Here is a 21,374-nt window from a genome sequence, read left to right as displayed (position 1 = left end):
ACAGCAGTTAATGAGGGCTCATCTACCATTGGGGGTCGTCAAGAAGCAGATAGCAGACCAGTTTGAGAAGCAGACTTGAGAGAGGAAGTACAGGGAAAGAGAAATTGAGACACACGAGGATACCAAAGAAACGTGTAGGAGGAACGCTGAGAGTCGCCTTCAAAGAGAAGTAGTATTTGTCTGAATACAAAATGATGGCTTCACAGCAGGTAATGGGGACCGTCCACCATTGGTGGTAGTCAAAAAGCAGATATTAGACCAGATAGGTGCCTTGAAATGACAAGAGTCTGTGAAGCAGGCTTTACGGTAATACAATTGAGATAGGAAGTATAGGGAAAGAGAGATTGAGAAATATGAGGATACCAAAGAAACGTGTAGGAGGAACGCTGAGAGTCGCCTTCAAAGAGAAGAAGTATTTGTCTGAATACAAATGACGGCTTCACAGCAGGTAATGGGGACTGTCCACCATTGGTGGTAGTCAAAAAGTGGGCAGAAGGTAAAGAAGGTGCCTTGAAATGACAGCCAATGGTATACACATCTTCTACAATATAATAAAACGATACTGTCTGTCAGTGTGTGTGTGGGTGTGTCTGTCTGTCTCCGGTTGGTCCTATTGGTCAGTTTGGCTCTAGTGATGCAATCAACAGAGAAATGCTGGGCAAGAGAGGTTGAGACACATGAGGATACCAAAGTAAAGATGTAGGAGGAACGCTGAAAGTCATCTTCAAAGATGGGAAATATTTGAAAGAAAGGAATCATCTTTTCACAATGGGTAATGGGGGGGGGGGCGTCTACCATTGATAGCAATGAAAAAGTGGACAGGAGGGAGAGCAAGGCGTCCCAAAATGATAGAAGCTAAGAAGCAGTCTGTATGGAAACACAACTGAAAGAGGGCTCACTGGACAAGAGCGCTGTAGGAGGAAAACTGAGGAACCTCAGAATTGGGTGTCCAGTAGGGGAGTCAGTGCTGGGGCCACTGCTGTTTTTAATAAATATAAATGCTTTGGATAGGAATATAAAGAACAAGGTGCTCAAGTTTTCAAATGCTACCAAGCTTGGTGGACTGGCAGATAATCGAGAATGCACTGAGTCATTACAGAGGGACTTGGACACTGTACAGGCTTGGGCAGGTTTGTGGGTAAGGAACTGTAAAGTCTTACACGTAGGAAGGGAAAATGTTACGTTGAAATACACAATGGTTGTATTAACCATTGAATTAACATGGAACGGGGCTCTGCACTACTAAAATAAGAGTCAGGGAAAAAAATGAAAAATAATCCATTCGAACGAGTTAATAATTGATTCAACCGAGTTATGTAATTCATTTTTTTTGTTGGGGTGGCACGGTGGCGCAGTGGTAGCGCTGCTGTCTTGCAGTAAGGAGACCTGGGTTCGCTTCCTGGGTCCTCCCTGTGTGGAGTTTGCATGTTCTCCCCGTGTCTGAGTGGGTTTCCTCCCACAGTCCAAAGACATGCAGGTCAGGTGGATTGGCAATCCTAAATTGTCCCTAGTGTGTGCTTGGTGTGTGTGTGTGTGTGTGCCCTGCGGTGGGCTGGCACCCTGCCCAGGGTTTGTTTCCTGCCTTGCGCCCTGTGTTGGCTGGGATTGGCTCCAGCAGACCCCTGTGACCCTGTAGTTGGGATATAGCAGGTTGGATAATGGATGGATGGATGGATTTTTTTGTTGCTTGACACCTACAGGGCTCATTAAATACAGAATACTGCTGAATGACTGTAAAAAAAAAAGTTAAATAACACTTCTGCCTGCGGACGTCTGTCCTAGACGTCCATCTCTTACAACGGATGAGACCACAAAAACACACAGATAAGGATTTAGTAGTCTACATGTGTCCATTGCCCTCTGTTCACCTGCTTAGTTTCATCCATGTAACAGCATCCACAAAGATACATTTCCTAAGGCAAACGCTCGGGCAATTGCACTATTCCTTCATAATTTGAGACTTTGTGCCAGCAAAGCAGCGGGTCCAGATGGAGTATCACCATGACTGCTGAAGGTCTGTGCATCGGAGCTGGGGAGTCCTCTACAGAGCATCTTCAACCTGAGCCTGGAACAAGGGAGAGTCCCGAGGCTTTCGAAAACATCTTGCATCACCCCAGTCCCAAAGGTATCACGTCCTAGTGAGCTGAACGACTTCCGGCCTGTCGCACTGACGTCACATGTGATGAAGACCATGGAGTGGCTGCTGCTTCACCACCTGAGGCCACAGGTCCGCCACGCCCTCGACCCTCTGCAGTTCGCATACCAGGAGAAGGTGGGAGCGGAGGATGCCATCATCTACATGCTACACCGACGTCCCTCTCCCACTTGGACAGAGGCAGTGGTGCTGTAAGAATTATGTTTCTGGACTTCTCAAGGGCCTTCAACACCATCCAACCTCTGCTCCTTAGGGACAAGCTGACAGAAATGGGAGTAGATTCATACCTGGTGGCATGGATCGTGGACTATCTTACAGACAGACCTCAGTATGTGCGTCTTGGGAACTGCAGGTCTGAAATTGTGGTCAGCAACACAGGAGCGCCGCAGGGGACTGTACTTTCTCTGGTCCTGTTCAGCCTATATACATCAGACTTCCAATACAACTCAGAGTCCTGCCACGTGCAAAAAGTTCACTGACGACACTGCTATGGTGGGCTGCATCAGGAGTGGGCAGGAGGAGGAGTATAGGAACCTCATCAAGGACTTTGTTAAATGGTGCGACTCAAACCACCTACACCTGAACACCAGCAAAACCAAGGAGCTGGTGGTGGATTTTAGGAGGACCAGACCCCTCATGGACCCCGTGATCATCAGAGGTGACTGTGTGCAGAGGGTGCAGACCTATAAATACCTGGGAGTGCAGCTGGATGATAAACTGGACAGGACTGCCAATACTGATGCTCTGTGCAAGAGAGGACAGATTCGACTATACTTCCTTAGAAGACTGGCGTCCTTCAACATCTGCAATAAGATGCTGCAGATGTTCTACCAGATGGTTGTGGCGAGTGCCCTCTTCTACGCGGTGGTGTGCTGGGGAGGTAGCATAAAGAAGAGGGACGCCTCATGCCTGGACAAACTGGTGAGGAAGGCAGGCTCTATTGTAGGCATGGAGCTGGACAGTTTGACATCCGTGGCAGAGCGACGGGCGCTGAGCAGACTCCTGTCAATTATGGAGAATCCACTGAACAGGATCATCTCCAGACAGAGGAGCAGCTTCAGCGACAGACTGCTGTCACCATCCTGCTCCACTGACAGACTGAGGAGATCGTTCCTCCCCCACACTATGCGACTTTTCAATTCCACCCAGGGTGGTAAACGTTAACATTTAACATTATACAAAGTTATTGTCTGTCTGTTATACCTGCATTGTTATCAATCTTTAATTTAAAATTGTTCTTTATCAGTATGCTGCTGCTGGAGTATGTGAATTTCCCCTTGGGATTAATAAAGTATCTATCTATCTATCTATCTATCTATCTATCTATCTATCTATCTATCTATCTATCTATCTATCTATCTATCTATCTATCTATCTATCATATAGTGCCTTTCACATCTATCTATCTATCTATCTATCTATCTATCTATCTATCTATCTATCTATCTATCTATCTATCTATCTATCTATCTATCTATCTATCTATCATATAGTGCCTTTCACATCTATCTATCTATCTATCTATCTATCTATCTATCTATCTATCTATCTATCTATCTATCTATCTATCTATCATATAGTGCCTTTCACATCTATCTATCTATCTATCTATCTATCTATCTATCTATCTATCTATCTATCTATCTATCTATCTATCTATCATATAGTGCCTTTCACATCTATCTATCTATCTATCTATCTATCTATCTATCTATCTATCTATCTATCTATCTATCTATCTATCTATCTATCTATCTATCTATCTAATTTGCTACACTTCTGTTGAAGAGCTGAACCTGCAGTGTTAAGATCAACAGCACAATCTCGGGAGCAGTGCTGGGGATAAAGTCTTAAAAGTAGCACGTGCTGCGTAGTTCGATGGCTTTTTAAAATAACAACAAACCTAACACAATACTTTTAATTAAAATGTTTTTGATTATCGTAGTAGCACTGGGTGTATTTGAATGCAACGTCAACGTTCTAACCAATGGAGGAGGAGATGCAGTGTGGCCAATCAGCCCTCACTTTTTAATGGGTGCAAATTTCTGCTTTGGGGTATTGTTCAAAAAGCAGACGTAATCAGTATACACCAGGGTTCAACTTTAAGATTAGGGACCCTTACACTATTTTAAGATTAGGGACCCTGGTGTACCTGGCCTTACCCCCACGAACCTTAAGTTCAGGGTTTGTTGTAGGGGCTTGTGGCGTCCACTGTTTGAACAAGACCCCTGCTTTGGATTACAGTTGAGGTAAAGCGACAGTTCAGAGCCTCTCCTGGTGCAGATGACACAGATCTTTACGTACCATGTTTCCCCAGTTGAATTTTGAATTCTAAACAATCCCACCCATTCTGAAGAGAAACACAAGGAGGTTTTTTATTGCCAAAGACCCTCAAAACATCCCAGGTACACGTTGGCCTTCTGCCCGGCTCCTTACCTGTGTGATGAGACCTGTGCACCACTTGTTGGCCCTCGTGACGAGAGAATCCTCTCTGTTGTCGATCTTCAGAAGGTGAAGGTCGTGAGAGCTGCTGACCGCATTCATGATGGTGTCTTTATCGACGAACAGCTGCAAAAGACAAAAAGGCAACATGAACAATCATGACTACAAGAGACAGGGTAGCTGTAATCATGGGTGGGGATTGGGGACGGAGAGGTGCAAATTATGTCATGTGATTTTTTAAAAATGATTGTGGCGGTCTGCACTTGGCCTGCACCCCACCCTCTGTGAATGGCTCCTAGAATTTCTGAGTGGCAGGCCCCAGTCTGTCAGGATTGGTAATAGGATTTCAGCCACCATTATCACAAACACAGGCACCCCACAGGGATGCGTCCTCAGCCCCATCCTCTACACCCTATTCACCCAGGACTGTGTCGCCTCTCACAAATATAACATCATCCTCAAGTTCGCAGACGACACCGCAGTGATAGGACGCATCACTGGAGGGGACGAGGCGGCCTACAGGAGGGAGGTGGACAGTCTGGTGTCATGGTGTGAGGACAACAACCTCACCCTCAACACAGACAAGACGAAGGAGATGATAGTGGACATGAGGAAGGAGAGGAGACCTCACCAGCCACTGTTCATCCGAGGCCTTGAAGTGGAGAGGGTGAGCAGCATTAAATACCTGGGCGTCTACATCAGTGAGGACCTCACTTGGACACTTAACACCACACAGCTGGTCAAGAGGGCTCAACAGTGGCTGGACTTTCTGAGGAGGCTGAGGAAGTTTGGTACAGTATGTCGACTAAGATCCTTGGCAACTTTTACAGCTGCATTGTTGAGAGCATCTTGACCAGCTGCATCACCGTGTGGTACGACAACACTACTGCTATGGACCGCAAACGCCTGCAGAGAGTGGTGAAGACTGCTGAGAAGATCACCAGGACCCCACAACATCTACAACTACAGAGTCCGCAGGAGAACTGCCTCGACTCACCCCCAACACGAACTGTTCACACTTCTACCCTCAGGCAGGAGGTATAGACGTATGAGATGCAGGACTTCCAGGCTAAAGAACTCTTTCTTTCCCAAGGCCATTAGACTCCTAAATAACTGACTGGAGTTTATAACCGTGGGTCACCTCATTCTATCGACCTCACACAACTGTATTGGACTTGTCCATCACACACCTACCTGCACATTACACTTTATATTTCTATTCTGTTTTTATACTTTATGCTGCCTCCGTTACTTATTATCTATCTGCTACTTATTATTTATGTTTATCTTTATACGTTGGTTTTGTCATTTGGTGTGGACAGCAAAGAAAGAATTTAATTGTACAGGGAAACGTGTTTCCTTACTGTGCACAGGACAATAAACTTTGAACTTGAACTGGAATGCTGAGCCCTGCATGAAGTGAAGGCGTCCAAGCACCTCCTGGTAGGGGCTTTCACAGCATGCAGACAAAGAGTATATGTATTACTCGTATTGCAAGACCTCGCTTGTTTATCAAGTTAAAATTTATTAACAATTTTAGCTCATCTTGCAGACCAAATTACTTGCAATCCAAGGTTTTACAGTATATAAAAGTCAATGTGTGTGTGTATTTATGTTACACTATCCATCCATACATTTTCCAACCCGCTGAATCCGAACACAGGGGTCTGCTGGAGCCAATCCCAGCCAACACAGGGCACAAGGCAGGAACCAATCCCGGGCAGGGTGCCAGCAGGACACACACAAACACACCCACGGGCCAATTTAGAATTGCCAATCCACCTAACCTGCATGTCTTTGGACTGTAGGAGGAAACCAGAGCACCCGGAGGAAACCCACGCAGACACGGGGAGAACATGCAAACTCCACGTTTGAATGAGAACCCGGGTCTCCTAACTGCGAGGCAGCAGCGCTACCACTGCGCCACCGTGCCGCCCGTGTTACAGTAGATAAAAGTCAATGTATGTGTGTCTGTGTGTATTTATGTTAGAGCATCACTTTCAAATGGCTGGAGCGATTTTCATGACACTTGGTACACGTGCTTCTCATTGGTCGACTAAAGGTACTGTAGGGTGAAATCAACCCTAAGCCACCCCCTTGTAAAATTGATAGAATAAGGAATCCCTGTTAAATAATTTTTTTATACCTGAACGAAGTGTACCCAGGCATATTTTTAGCCGTAAGTCTTCTATTCCATAACCAGCCCCGTTCTGGATAGGGTTGGGGGTGATCTTGCAGTCTTCTATGCATGTTATCATCCAGTTGACACTCGGAACGACCACCAGAGGGCGAACTGGAGGTGACTGCCAGCATTCTTTATGTTTGAGCGCTGCTGCGCCCGCCTGTTACGTTTTAAATTAAATCAGGTTGGCCGTTTCCGAGCGTCAACTGGATGATAACATACATACAAGACCGCAAGACAAGCACATTAGTGAGTCTTCATTGTTTGTTAATTTATTTTTATTCTTAAAGTTGTGTGTTTTTTAAAATATTTTTCTCAAACGATTAAAAAAAAAAACACTTTATTTTCCTTCCGGGGAACGCCGAGTATTTCAGTAATGTTAGCTAGTAATTAATAAAGCTGTGATCGTGTCGAGCAGCAATTACAAGTCACAGTGATGCATTCCGAATCCCACTTAAACTCAGAAACTCACAAACACACACACACTGTACAGTTTTATGTAAAACAAATTTGACTCACCATTCTGACTTCTTTGGGAAGATCCTCATCAAATTCATTCCTTTTGGCCCTTTCCAGGGTGTTGGTGGCGCTCTCCAGTACTTTTTCATGGTGGTAATTTTCCAGGTCTCGCAGCTGAGCGGTTGTGCAGGTCAGTTAAGGGTCATTAGGATTCAGAGCTATCTTCAGTTTATGTATAAAATAGAATGTCTGTCTGTCTCTGTATTCCCTGCCCAATCCTCCACCCTATGACTGATCTGGACCAAATTTTGCATCTCTTGGATTATATGGGTAAAACAGAATACTTTGGAACCCAAAATTTTAACTCTGGGGGTCCCAGTGGGCAGTGTTAATGCTTGCCATGTGCCATCTGTTGGAATGATAAATGCAATGCATACATCTCTGTTACATGTTATTTGGTATGAGATTTGTTAAAGCAGTGTTAATGTTTGTGGTGCACCCTTTATTGGAATGACATATGGAATACATATGTCTCTGTTGTATGACATTTGGTATCAGATTTATAAAAGGAGTGTTAATGTTTATGATGTGCCATCTGTTGCAATGACAAATGCAATGCCTATGTCTCTGTTATATGCTAATAGGCATGAGATTCATAAAAGCAGTGTTAATGTTTGTGATGACCCATGAGTTAGAATGACAAATGCAATGCATATGTCTCTGTTATATGCCATTTGGTACTGGAGTCATAAAAGCAGTGTTAATGTTTGTGATGATCCATCTGTTGGAATGACAAATGCAATCCCTATGTCTCTGTTGTATACCATTTGGTATTGGATTTGTAAAAGAAGAGTTAGTTTTCGATGCACCATCTGTTGGAATCACAATGCATATATCTCTGTTATATGTCATCTGGTATGAGAGTTAATAATTATCATGTACCATTTATTAGAATGACATATGCAATGCCTATGTCTCTGTTATATGCCATTTGGTTTTGGAGTCAAAAAAGCAGTGTTAATGTTTGTGATGATCTATTTGTTGGAATGACAAATGCAATGCCTATGTCTGTGTTGTATACCATTTGGTATTGGATTCATAAAAGAAGAGTTAGTTTTCAATGTGCCATCTGTTGGAATCACAATGCATATATATCTCTGTTATATATCATTTGGTATGAGAGTTAATATTTATCATGTACCATTTATTAGAATGGCAAATGCAATGCCTATGTCTCTGTTTTATGCCATTTGGTATTGGAGTCATAAAAGCAGTGTTAATGTTTGTGATGATCCATCTGTTGGAATTACAAATGCAATGCCTATGTCTGTGTTGTATACCATTTGGTATTGGATTTGTAAAAGAAGAGTTTGTTTTCGATGCGCCATCTGTTGGAATCACAATGCATATGTCTGTTATGTCATTTGGTTTGAGAGTTAATATTTATCATGTACCATTTGTTAGAATGAGAAATGCAATGTATTTTGTTACTTACATGCATTACAGAATTCATTTTAGTAGATAGTGCACTGCAAACATTAACACTGAGGTCTACATTAATTCGTTAGATTTTGACCCTTCTTGAGACGGGTGGCACAGCTAGTACCAGATAACTGAATGAGTAGGAACGAAATCTGCTGATAGCGAGGATTTATTGTATCTGCCCTGTCTCACTCTTCTATATAATTAGAATCCGAGAATCTTTTCTTGTCATACCTCAGTAATTTTCACTTTTCCTTTGTGGGTCCTCACCGTTCTACAGCTTCACTTTCATGGGTATTAATTTGGTTAGACCTCATTGCCTTGTCTCTTACACAGCACTGTATGTACTCCGATACGCTTTGCCCTTGGAACCCGATCTTGTCAGAGGTCTTACACACCATGTAATCTCATCCTATCAGGGCTCTCCGCTGCATTTTGATCTCCTGGTATTGCTGTGTAATCTCTCGTATTTTATTATGTTACCCAGTGAAGTCCAAAACCTCTTTGGCTCGGTTCATGCTGCAGCTGAAGGTGACTCAGTTCCATGTTTTGACTCGTTATCTGATTTATTTGACTAATTTTAAACACTTTGCAGAGATCAGTTTCTGTTAATCAGTATTAAAAACCCAAATGATTTGTGTTCTATAAAAATAAAATGTGAAAACTTCCAAGGAGAGTGAATACTTTTTCTATTCACTATTAGAAAGGTGTAGTCTTACCATTTTATGCCTGACGGTTGGAGTCAAAAAAGCAGTGTTAATGTTTGTGATGATCTATCTGTTGGAATGACAAATGCAATGCCTATGTCTGTGTTGTATACCATTTGGTATTGGATTCATAAAAGAAGAATCCAATCTTCTCGTACGACACCTCTTGTCGAGTTCAATAAAAGGATATATGCCCTGAACAAATTCAATGAAGCTTGCAGTCATCTCTGTGATGTTCTTTTCAAATTCTTCATTTATGTCCTAAAAATAGAAGGTTTTCCGTCAGTTTAGTTATCTCTTATTTACAAATCTTCATTTACTTGATAGAGAAAAGTGTCTGTGCGCATGCGTCTGGTTGGTCCAATTGGTCAGTTTGGATGTAGTGATGCGACCAACAGAAGAAACGCTGGGCAGGAGAGGTTGAGAGACACATGAGGATACCGAGTAAAGGTGTGGGAGGGACGCTGAGAGTCGCCTTCAAAGATGGGAAATATTCAAAAGAATAGGAATGATGATGTGGGTAATCAGGGGCCGGTTTTCCATTGGCGGTGAACAAAAAGTGGACAGAGAGGTGAGCAAGGCGCCTCAGAATGATAGAGATTAAGAAGCAGTCTGTATGGAAACATGATTGAGAGAGGACTCGCTGTACAAGAGAGGCAGAGAAACATGAGAATGAGAAAGGAAGTTGAGGGAGGAACGCTGAGAGTCGCCTTCAAAGATGGGAAATATTTTCACGGCCGGCAGTGGTCTCCCATTTACCATTGGTGGTAGTCAAAAAGCGGACAGCAGGCAATGCCACAAAGTGACAAGAGGTTCAGACCCACCTAGATACCGAGGAAAAGCATAGGAGGAGATCTGAGGGTACATGTAGGGTAGGAGATATCAGTTATCAAGTATTTTTTAATTTATTGTATTACCTATCTTTGACAAGTAACATGGCAAGTCATCAATAATGGTGAACGTCACAGGCTTGGAGTCTGCTCAGTGTGACCCTCTAGCGGCAAAGATCTTCAAAGCAGAATCTGAACAGCAGGTGTCACACACGTGGGAATAGGAGGAAGCTGAGTGGAGCAAAAGAAAGGTAATTCCATGCCAGGCCAGCGGGTGGCGGGGTGCGCTAAACCTTCCTCTGTTTTCTCTGCAGACCAAATACGAGGAAAACCTTCCTGATTTCTCTTTTAAAGATGTCACTTCCGGTGCTGGCACCCCGAAAAATTTCACTCCTGGTTCCGCTCACCTCGAAAAAATGTCACTTCTGGGATCGGCGACCCTGAAAGATGTTACCACTTCCGGTTCTGGCGCCATCTTGAAACATCATTTCCGGTCCCGGCATCCAAGATGACATCACTTCTGGGACCCGGTCTATAAAGACGCCATTTTGTCTTTAGAAATCAGTTCAACTTGAGAACTCGACCTGTGCACTTCAATGCTAATCTAAACCTTTGCAGCCAGGTATAATATATGGGTGGCTGTGCCCAAACCGTTTTGTGTGTCCGAGGCTGATTTTATTCACACAGGCTTTACGGCAACATGATTAAGAGAGGGAACGCCGGGCAAGAGAGGTCGAGACGTACAAGGATCCCGAGGAAAGTCGTAGGTGGAACATTGAGGGCACATGTAGGGCGGTGATTCCCCACCTTTCTATGCTCTGCACACCTCAAAAATGTTTGATTTGTGTTCACACCCCCTATGATAGGAATATCACATCTGAAGATAAAGAAGCCCCTTTCTTGAACTACAGTGCATCCGGAAAGTATTCCCAGCGCATCACTTTTTCCACATTTTGTTATGTTACAGCCTTATTCCAAAATGGATTAAATTCATTTTTTTCCTCAGAATTCTACACACAACACCCCATAATGACAACATGAAAAAAGTTTACTTGAGGTTTTTGCAAATTTATTAAAAATAAAAAAAAACTGAGAAATCCCATGTCCATAAGTATTCACAGCCTTTGCTCAATACTTTGTCGATGCACCTTTGGCAGCAATTCCAGCCTCAAGTCTTTTTGAATATGATGCCACAAGCTTGGCACACCTATCCTTGGCCAGTTTCGCCCATTCCTCTTTGCAGCACCTCTCAAGCTCCATCAGGTTGGATGGGAAGCGTCGGGCACAGCCATTTTAAGATCTCTCCAGAGATGTTCAATCGGATTCAAGTCTGGACTCTGGCTGGGCCACTCGAGGACATTCACAGAGTTGTCCTGAAGCCACTCCTTTGATATCTTGGCTGTGTGCTTAGGGTCGTTGTCCTGCTGAAAGATGAACCGTCGCCCCAGTCTGAGGTCAAGAGCGCTCTGGAGCAGGTTTTCATCCAGGATGTCTCTGTACATTGCTGCAGTCATCTTTCCCTTTATCCTGACTAGTCTCCCAGTCCCTGCCGCTGAAAAACATCCCCACAGCATGATGCTGCCACCACCATGCTTCACTGTAGGGATGGTATTGGCCTGGTGATGAGCGGTGCCTGGTTTCCTCCAAACGTGACGCCTGGCATTCACACCAAGGAGTTCAACCTTTGTCTCATCAGACCAGAGAATTTTCTTTCTCATGGTCTGAGAGTCCTTCAGGTGCCTTTTGACAAACTCCAGGTGGGCTGCCATGTGCCTTTTACTAAGGAGTGGCTTCCGTCTGGCAACTCTACCATACAGGCCTGATTGGTGGATTGCTGCAGAGATGGTTGTCCTTCTGGAAGGTTCTCCTCTCTCCACAGAGGACCTCTGGAGCTCTGACAGAGTGACCATCGGGTTCTTGGTCACCTCCCTGACTAAGGCCCTTCTCCCCCGATCGCTCAGTTTAGATGGCCGGCCAGCTCTAGGAAGAGTCCTGGTGGTTTCGAACTTCTTCCACTTACGGATGATGGAGGCCACTGTGCTCATTGGGACCTTCAAAGCAGCAGAAATTTTTCTGTAACCTTCCCCAGATTTGTGCCTCGAGACAATCCTGTCTCGGAGGTCTACAGACAATTCCTTTGACTTCATGCTTGGTTTGTGCTCTGACATGAACTGTCAACTGTGGGACCTTCTATAGACAGGTGTGTGCCTTTCCAAATCATGTCCAGTCAACTGAATTTACCACAGGTGGACTCCAATGAAGCTGCAGAAACATCTCAAGGATGATCAGGGGACACAGGATGCACCAGAGCTCAATTTTGAGCTTCATGGCAAAGGCTGTGAATACTTATGTACATGTGCTTTCTCAATTTTTTTTTTTTAATAAATTTGCAAAAACCTCAAGTAAACTTTTTTCACGTTGTCATTATGGGGTGTTGTGTGTAGAATTCTGAGGAAAAAAATGAATTCAATCCATTTTGGAATAAGGCTGTAACATAACAAAATGTGGAAAAAGGGATGCGCTGTGAATACTTTCCGGATGCACTGTGCATACAGTAATGCGGGTTAACAACCTGAACTGAAAAAAAAAATAAGTGCCTAAAATTTAGACATAAATTGAGCAATTTACCTTTATAAATCTCAATAATCTTGTAAATGTGTCCCCTGTGAAGCTGAGACACTTGATTGATGATCTGGGGGGTTGGAGTATCCCGCAAAGCATCAAGCACCACAAGGAAATGACACACAATCAACAATCGAGGGGACTGAGGGATTGGAGACCCCAGTGAAGCAACGGGTGCCGGTGTATCGCTAGGTAATGGAACACAGTTGACGAGCTTTGTCCCCTGATCATGCCTGCACTGTGGTTCAAAAACAGATGTGGCGCACAGTGCAGCTTGCTGTGCTGCTGTCAGGACCGCCAGCAGGAGAGATGGGCCGAGTGTAAGCAGCAGGTGTTGCGTCCAATTCAGTCCCCCTTGCCCTAGCAAGGCAAAAATGTTGATCAACTGTCCAAATCAGTGACATTTCATCATCTTCTTCTTTTTCTTTCGGTTGCTCCCGTTAGGGGTTGCCACAGACGGATCATCTTCTTCCATATCTTTCTGTCGTCTGCATCTTGTTCTGTTACACCCTTCCTTCTTCTTCTTCTTCGGCCAACAGTAGCCCAATTTCCACCAGCACCCTGTTGGCTAACAGTACTGGTGGCGGTCGTTGTTATCCCGGGGCTCGACCGTTTGGACATTTGTATGCCTGCATTTTGATTTGGCAAAATTTTACACAGGATGCCCTTCCTGACGTAACTCTCCCCATTTATCTGGACTTGGGACTGGCATGAAGAAACACACTGGTTTGTGCATCCCCTGTGGCTGGGTTAAATCAGTCCATCCGTCCATTATCCAACTACAGGGTCACGGGGGTCTGCTGGAGCCAATCCCAGCCAGCACAAGGTGCAAGGCAGGAAACAAACCCTGAGCAGGGTGCCAGCCCACTGCAGGGCGCACACCCACACACACAACAAGCACACACTAGGGACAATTTAGAATCGTCAATGCACCTAACCTGCATGTCTTTGGACTGTGAGAGGAAACCCAAGCAGACACGGGGAGAACATGCAAACTCCACACAGGGAGGACCTGGGAAGCGAACCTGGGTGTCCTTACTGTGAGGCAACAGTGCTACCCACTGCGCCACCGTGCCGCCAGTACTCATATTCAACGTGTTGAATTCAGATGATAAGGGCAGGGGAAAAGACCTGAGCAACTTTCATAAAGAGCAAATCATTAAGTCCAGACGACCGAGTCAGAACCTTTCCAAAATGGCAAGTCTTGTGGGCTGTTAACGGTTAGCCCTCGTACCTAAGGACAGTGGTCTGAGGAGGGAACTGCCCATAGGGTGTTGGGCAACCAAGACTCATCAATGAGAAGTCAATGAAGGTGATCCAGTTTGGTTCTTTCCAAGCCAACACAGGGCGCAAGGCAGGAAACAAACCCCGGGCAGGGCACCAGCCCACCGCAGGGCACACACACACACACACACACACACACACACACACACCAAGCACACACTAGGGACAATTTAGGATCACCAATGCACCTAACCTGCATGTCTTTGGATGGTGGGAGGAAACCCACACAGACACGGGGAGAACATGCAAAGTCCATGCATTGAGGACCTGGGAAGCGAACCCAGGTCTCCTTACTGCGGGGCAGCAGCACTACCCAGTGCACCACCATGCTGCCCGGGTTAAATCAGTGCCATTTCATAATCAATAGAAATCAATACTGGACCTCACCCTTCTCTACAGATAACTGCAAGGTCCAAATTCCATTCATTTAAAAAAAAATTAAAAAAGGAACCCGCGAGAAGGTGCGTTTCTGCTGCTCATTCACAGGTGACAATTGCACTTGCTCTGCTTGATTCTTTTCACATCAACGAACGGGACCACTATTTAATAAATGACGGCACACTGCAAGACACTGATGGCACCATGATTAAGTCGAACAGAGCACCTCACTCAATTCTGCCCAATCGCAATGCAACTTTCCTCTTTGTCACACCTCCTGAAATGCCATCTTACACCCCAGGTTGGGAACCCCTGATGTACACAAGTGATATAAAATATCAAATATTTTCAAATTTATTCCGTTACCTGTCTTTAACATGGCTAGTGGAATATCAGAATCCCACTAGCATCTTTAAGGCTGCCATCACACTACAGTACTCGATACAACTTCTATTTGAAGAGCACATCAAATTTAATTGCCAAATCTCGTCGCCTCTGAGGGTGCTAAATTATATGAATCAGGATGGTAGTGGGCAACTGATGGTTTGTCTTTTAGCCACAAACCCTTTCATCATGGTGGGCATTGCATGCAGCACTTCTAGTTAGCAGTTAACACTTGAAGACACACGGGTCCACTGGCAGCTTGCTATGAGGAAACCAAACCGGTCTGAGCTTGTTGTAACGAGTCGCACGAGTTTTATTTTAGGAGGTATGACTGAGCCAGTGGGAGTATCACACGACTCAACTGATGCACGGTCTATAACTCTCCGCGGTTTTCTTAAGGTAATGCAAGTGAAGACTATGCCTGAAAATCATATGGAGAGTTTGTGTAGTGTGTGTCTGGCTGAAGCTGTTTAGGATAAAAAGGATCAGCTAAAAACAAAAATGTCCAGTTGTTAGAAATTAGACTTTAGTTGTACATCCACAAAGCACGTCTTGACTGATTAAGCCCACCTTAAGTTGTTCTAACAGCTGCTTCTCCAGCATCATCAGGAAGTCGTGCAGCTCCACGATGTCACTCTGGTACTCGGCAATGCGTATCTTCAACTTCTGATTGTCCGTAATTTGGTGCACCTCTTTATGAAACTGGACAGATGGTAGAGTGGCTAAAAGTTAGAAAACATAATAAAATACTCACCTGGGGAAGTGCCCAGGTCACCCACTTTTAAATAAAATGAAGCGGTGTACTTTCAAAGCACTAGGTTGTGGCGACACGATGCATATTGGTTGGACGTGTCAGAATTTCACTGTACTTTGCACACGTGACAACACTGCTGCCCGTGGTGGCCCTCGCTAACATGAGACACCGTAAACGTGCCCCCCCTTTATATTTATTATAGTGTGGACTCCGACAAAATGTCTCAAATGCCATACACTTTCCAGCCTGTCAGGCTCTGTAGTAAAGCACTTCCTCGCCCCTTTTCTTTTACATTTCCTTTTAACCTCTGGCTGTTAGACTGAGTGAAAGAACTGGCAAGAGGAAGAGTGACATTTTAAATTATCATTAAACTAGGGGGCTTTGCCCCCTGCTCGCTTTGCTCGCCAACCCCTGGTGTTGGGTAACCCGAAATACACTGATGTATGTATGAGATATATTGGAGTGTAAAGGTAGATGACGAACAAAGGAAGTAAAGAACCCATAGCATGGCACATTAGAAAGGATAGATTGCGACATCTGGATCTAACACGTAGATTTGTGCATAGTTGCGTTCATGATTTGGTTCAGGGTGCACTGTTCCAATCCGATGTAATACTTGTCCACATACGTGAAAGCAGTATGGGCCATTGCCAGCTGGTGGCCTGATATTTACCCCGGTAGATGCAAAAGCAAATGAACTATTGTAGGATCCAATGCAGTCGATAAAGTTTTTACTTTCGGGTACATTGTTAGTTAGAAGCTTCCGTAGATATTCAGGAAAGTCATCTAAAGGAGGCAGTCTAACCTGACCCTTTTGACAACAACGTGTAAACTCATTAGTTGTAGTGCCAGTTGTTTCTTCAGGGAAGTTAAGTGAATGATAATAACAGCAAATGATATTCATTAATCCTAATGAATGTTCATTAATAGTGGACTCATTACAGAATGCGTTGTCAGCTAATTGGCGGAATTGTTTAGCGGCTGTTTGTCATTCCTTTCTTTGCCGTTTATCTATTGCGTCTGCTGTTTGAGAGTCGCGTTGTAGGCGCCTGCGTTCATTAATTGTATTCAGGCAGGCTCGCTTCTGTATGTCTGTCAGTTGAGATGTTTCATTTTGGAGCCGTGACTCCTTTTGTTGCGTTGTTTGAGAAGCGCGTTGTAGGGTTAGGGTTAGTTAATTTGTGAATTTCCCATTGGGATTAATTAAGTAAGTATCTATCTATCTATCTATCTATCTATCTATCTATCTATCTATCTATCTATCTATCTATCTATCTATCTATCTATCTATCTATCTATCTATCTATCTATCTGCCTGCGTTCATTGTTTTTATCCAGGCGGGGTCGTCTTTGTAGCCCTGTCAGTCAATCTCTTTCTTTTTAGAGCCGTGCCTGCTTTGCTTGCGGCATTTCAGACGCGTGTTGTAGGCGCCTGCGTTCATTGATTTTATCCAGGTGGGCTCATTTGTGTATCTCCGTCAGTTGTGGTGTTTCGTTTTGAACCCGTGCCTGCTTTGCTTCCGCAGTTTCAGATGCGTGTTGTAGGCGTCTATGTTCATTGTATTTGTCCATGCTGGGTCGTTTTGTAGCTCCATTAGTCGAGCTGTTTGGTTTTGGAGCCGAGACAGTTTTGCTTCCGTGGTTTCAGACGCACGTTGTAGGCGCCCACGTTTAATGATTTTCTCCATGCGGGCTTGTTTTTGTAGCTCCATTAGTTGAGCTGGATCGTTTTGGAGCTGTGACCATGACTCCATTAGTTATCCGTTGTCTACCGTTAGTAATATGGATAATTGCACTTACTGTTAATACGGAGCGTTTTCTGTGGTTGTACTGTTAATAATGCATCACTGTGATGTGATTCACATATGCTATATGGTTTGGACGGGTGAGGATGCTGAACGTTTAATACGGAGAGTTCGTTTATTCTTATTACCCGGACCATGCTGTGTAGTGTGGACGTTTAGTTCAGAAGTGCGTTGTAGACGCCTGCGCCTTTTGTACTTTCTCGCGCCTTCCGTACTATCTTTGTGGACCTTTGCGGACTCCATAGTGTCTTCTGTTTGACTCTGGGGTGCAGTGCAGAATCCTCTTTTCTGTGTGGCGTTAGTTGGGCTCTTTCGTTTTTGAGCCGTGACTCCTTCGTTCGCGGTGGATCAGACTTTGCTTGCAGTTTATGAGACGCGCGCTGTAGGCACCTGTGCACTATGTCTCCTGCGTCCTTGCCTTCCGGTTTACCATTCTCGGTTAGTAATATGGATGATATTAACCCTTTAACCTTTTGAACCCTGCCTTCTCCAGCATGTCGGCACAATACCAGAAATTTTGATTTATAAAACTTATTTTTTATATGGGCGGCACGGTGGCGCAGTGGGTAGCGCTGCTGCCTCGCAGTTGGGAGATCTGGGGACCTGGGTTCGCTTCCCAGGTCCTCCCTGCGTGGAGTTTGCATGTTCTCCCTGTGTCTGCGTGGGTTTCCTCCGGGTGCTCCGGTTTCCACTCACAGTCCAGAGACATGCAGGTTAGGTGGATTGGCGATTCTAAATTGGCCCTAGTGTGTGCTTGGTGTGTGGGTGTGTTTGTGTGTGTCCTGAGGTGGGTTGGCACCCTGCCCAGGATTGGTTCCTGCCTTGTGCCCTGTGTTGCCTGGGATTGGCTCCAGCAGACCCCCGTGACCCTGTGTTTGGATTCAGCGGGTTGGAAAATGGATGGATGGATGGATTTTTTATATGATGAAAACTAGAGGGCTTTATCACCTGCTCGTTTCGCTCGCCAACCCCTGGGTCTGCCCTCTGCTCTAGCCTCTTTATGGCTCTGCCGCTTGCGTATGGGGATGCAGATGTACAATTTAAACAGATTGTTATTTTCATGGGAATAGTTACATATGCCTCCATCCATCCATCCATTATCCAACCCACTATATCCTAACTACAGGGTCACCGGGGCCTGCTGGAGCCAATCCCAGCCAACACAGGGCGCAATGCAGGAAACAAACCCCGGGCAGGGTGCCAGCCCATTGCAGGGCACACACACACATACACACTAGGAACAATTTAGAATCGCCAATTCTCCACCTCCACCACACTATGCGACTCTTCAATTCCACCTGGGGGGGGTAAACGTTAACATTATACAAGTTATTGTCTGTATACCTGCATTGTTATTACTCTTTAATATTGTTTCTTTATCAGTATGCTGCTGCTGGAGTATGTGAACTTCCCCTTGGGATTAATAAAGTATCTATCTATCTATCTATCTATCTATCTATCTATCTATCTATCTATCTATCTATCTATCTATCTATCTATCTATCTATCTATCTATCATCTGTGGCAAAATATCAGTACAACTTGTACAAATAACATAACAGTGTAACTAGATATTGAAATATTATGTGTGTAGGATGATGTGCTGGCAGACGGGTGTAGCAGCCTTTTGGGAATATGCCTCATGACCACTAGGGGCATTGCAGCACCTCAAGCCCCAGACACAACCTCACCGTCACAAGTCTTTATACCTAAAGTCCAATACCTTATAAGAAGTGGCAAGTCTATGGGATTTGAGGCATCCTGATAAAGTCTACACAATAAACAGTACAAAAGGGTAAAGTAGAGTCACAGAGGACATTTCATTCATTCCATTTGATCTCCCCAACACCAGCACATTTTCATGAACAATCTCAGCCAAAACATGTCGCCCCCTCACCTGCTCCTTCAGCTTGTCAAACTTGAACACCTTCTTGGCTCCAAGTTCTTGGTTCATTTTCACAGCTGCGTGCCATCCTTCGTTGTAGGCCGTCACCTCCTCTTGTCTCCGCAGGTGCTCCTTCAGGCCCGTGTCGAAGATCTCCTGGCAGAGCTCCACAAATTTGCTTTGCAAGGTGAACAATTAAGAATTAAGGAGAAATGCGTCGTTCACTGCTCTAATAAGTCATTGTTCGGCTTCAGTCTGGTCAAGAAAACTCATGAGTGTTAACACTAGAATTAACAATGCTTACGTAAAAACTCGTAAATCCGGCCCACCTTAAATCCGCTCGCACCTCTCCGTCAGCATCTTTTGTCTTGTAAATGTGTCGATAAACCCAAGTAGCAAGCAGCCTGCTATACCATCCCCTCTACTGTACGCGAGCAACTCTCCACGCTAGTGTTTAGATCTGGATGGTGTATGTGCCCAAAAAAGAAGTCTAACTGCATTCTCGTACCATTGCTCGCGTACTAAAAGTGTCAGCAGGCATTTTTTGTGGCATTACACGTGTAATTTGTGAGCATGCCCTTGTCGATCAAACAAAGGCAGCTCTGCAGTCTACTTGTGACTTTACGGCTGAACGAAGATAAGTAAATAAATCAAGGTAAATAACAATCAACCTGGCTTTTATATAAGTAACATATAAATGTTTCTTATGTAAAGACCATCACAAAACATAATCACAAACAGGAGTTTGCACAATACGTTGGCGAGCTCTGTAAGCCATGCTGTTTCTTTGAAGGCCAGGTGTGGGGCAGACTGACTGGCAGGATGACGCCCGACCTCTCGCTGCATCCAAACAGTGCCATCTTTCGCCTTTACGCCTGGTGCAGCTAAATTGTTCTTATATGTGAGTGGACGTTTCTTGTGGGGAGGACTTCTGTTCTCTTTCTCCGATTTGAGTTCACCTCTGCTATAGCACGTCTTTATTTGAAACCAGCAGTGCCAGATCGGCGCGAGCGTGAACGCAACTGAGAGAATAAAACTGAATTTTAAAAAAATGCTAACCTTTACAATTACCGTACATTTACAGCGGTGGTTTGAGACTCAAATGAAATGTATGTTTTTATTGTATAATATTAACAATAAGAGCAGCTCCCTACTCAAAATGTTTATTTTGGGACACGTGAAGACTCGAACCCGGGACGTTCTGAATAGGAGTCGGCAGTTCTTACCACTATACTACCAAAAAAGTCACGACAACAAGCCACACTAACCCGATTTCTTTTTCTCCGGTTATAGTCTTGAATAAAAGCGCACTTGTTCTGCTATATTTGTACCTTTTGTGAAAGAGCTTATTTGATATTTGGACTTCATTCCTCACACTTTATACAGTACACTTCATGTCAAAATTTTGTCGTTAGTACTAAAACATGGAAAATATTTGTGTTTTAGGTATGTGTTCAACATTTCTGTCATCCTACACTTCCATAGCCAGTAGATCTTTGTAGACACGGAACACAAAGAAAATGTATGTTGTGGAGTCTGGCCCGGACACAGACAGGTGGACACTGATGGTTCAAACACCAACACACGTTTATTATACATATTTACAAGTAAAGTCCGGCCCACACAACCCTAAAACTCCCCCAAAGTCCAGGCCTCTACCAAAATGATGCCTGTCCCTCTTCAGGCCGCCTCCTTTCTTCTCCTCCCGAGCTCTGTCCTTCTCTACTCCTGACTCAAGACCCTGAATGGAGAGAGGCGGCCCCTTTTATACACACCCGGATGTGCTCCAGGTGCCTCCCGATTAACTTCCGCTGGCACTCCCCAGTGTGGCGGAAGTACCGGCCGTGCACCCGAAAGCACTCCGGGTGTCCCTGGTCATCTTCCCCCCAGCACTTCCGGGTATGGTGGAAGTGCTGAGGACCAGGGCTTTCCAGGCATCGGGGCACCCCCTGGCGGGGACCACGGGCCCCTATAGGGTTGAGCTTCCAAGCTCAGTTCCCGTGGT

General features: G+C 44.7%; 2 protein-coding genes across 2 annotated transcripts in view; both read right to left on the bottom strand.

Moving 5' to 3' along the window:
• Positions 1-21,374, bottom strand: part of LOC114661106 (retinoic acid-induced protein 1) — a 684,250-nt gene that overhangs the window by 311,021 nt on the left and 351,855 nt on the right.
• Positions 1-21,374, bottom strand: part of LOC114661408 (dynein regulatory complex subunit 3-like) — a 53,446-nt gene that overhangs the window by 927 nt on the left and 31,145 nt on the right. Inside the window, exons 7-11 of the mRNA XM_028814618.2 lie at positions 19,382-19,560; positions 15,496-15,627; positions 9,618-9,688; positions 7,299-7,422; positions 4,592-4,723 (exon numbers count right to left, since the gene is read on the bottom strand). Of these exons, the coding sequence (XP_028670451.1) occupies positions 4,592-4,723; positions 7,299-7,422; positions 9,618-9,688; positions 15,496-15,627; positions 19,382-19,560 (638 nt within the window). The remainder of the gene's footprint in view (positions 1-4,591; positions 4,724-7,298; positions 7,423-9,617; positions 9,689-15,495; positions 15,628-19,381; positions 19,561-21,374) is intronic.

The sequence above is a fragment of the Erpetoichthys calabaricus genome, chromosome 11 (genome assembly GCF_900747795.2).
Source record: "Erpetoichthys calabaricus chromosome 11, fErpCal1.3, whole genome shotgun sequence".
NCBI classification, from domain to species: Eukaryota; Metazoa; Chordata; class Cladistia; order Polypteriformes; family Polypteridae; genus Erpetoichthys; species Erpetoichthys calabaricus.
This window is presented reverse-complemented; position numbering and strand designations above follow the sequence as displayed.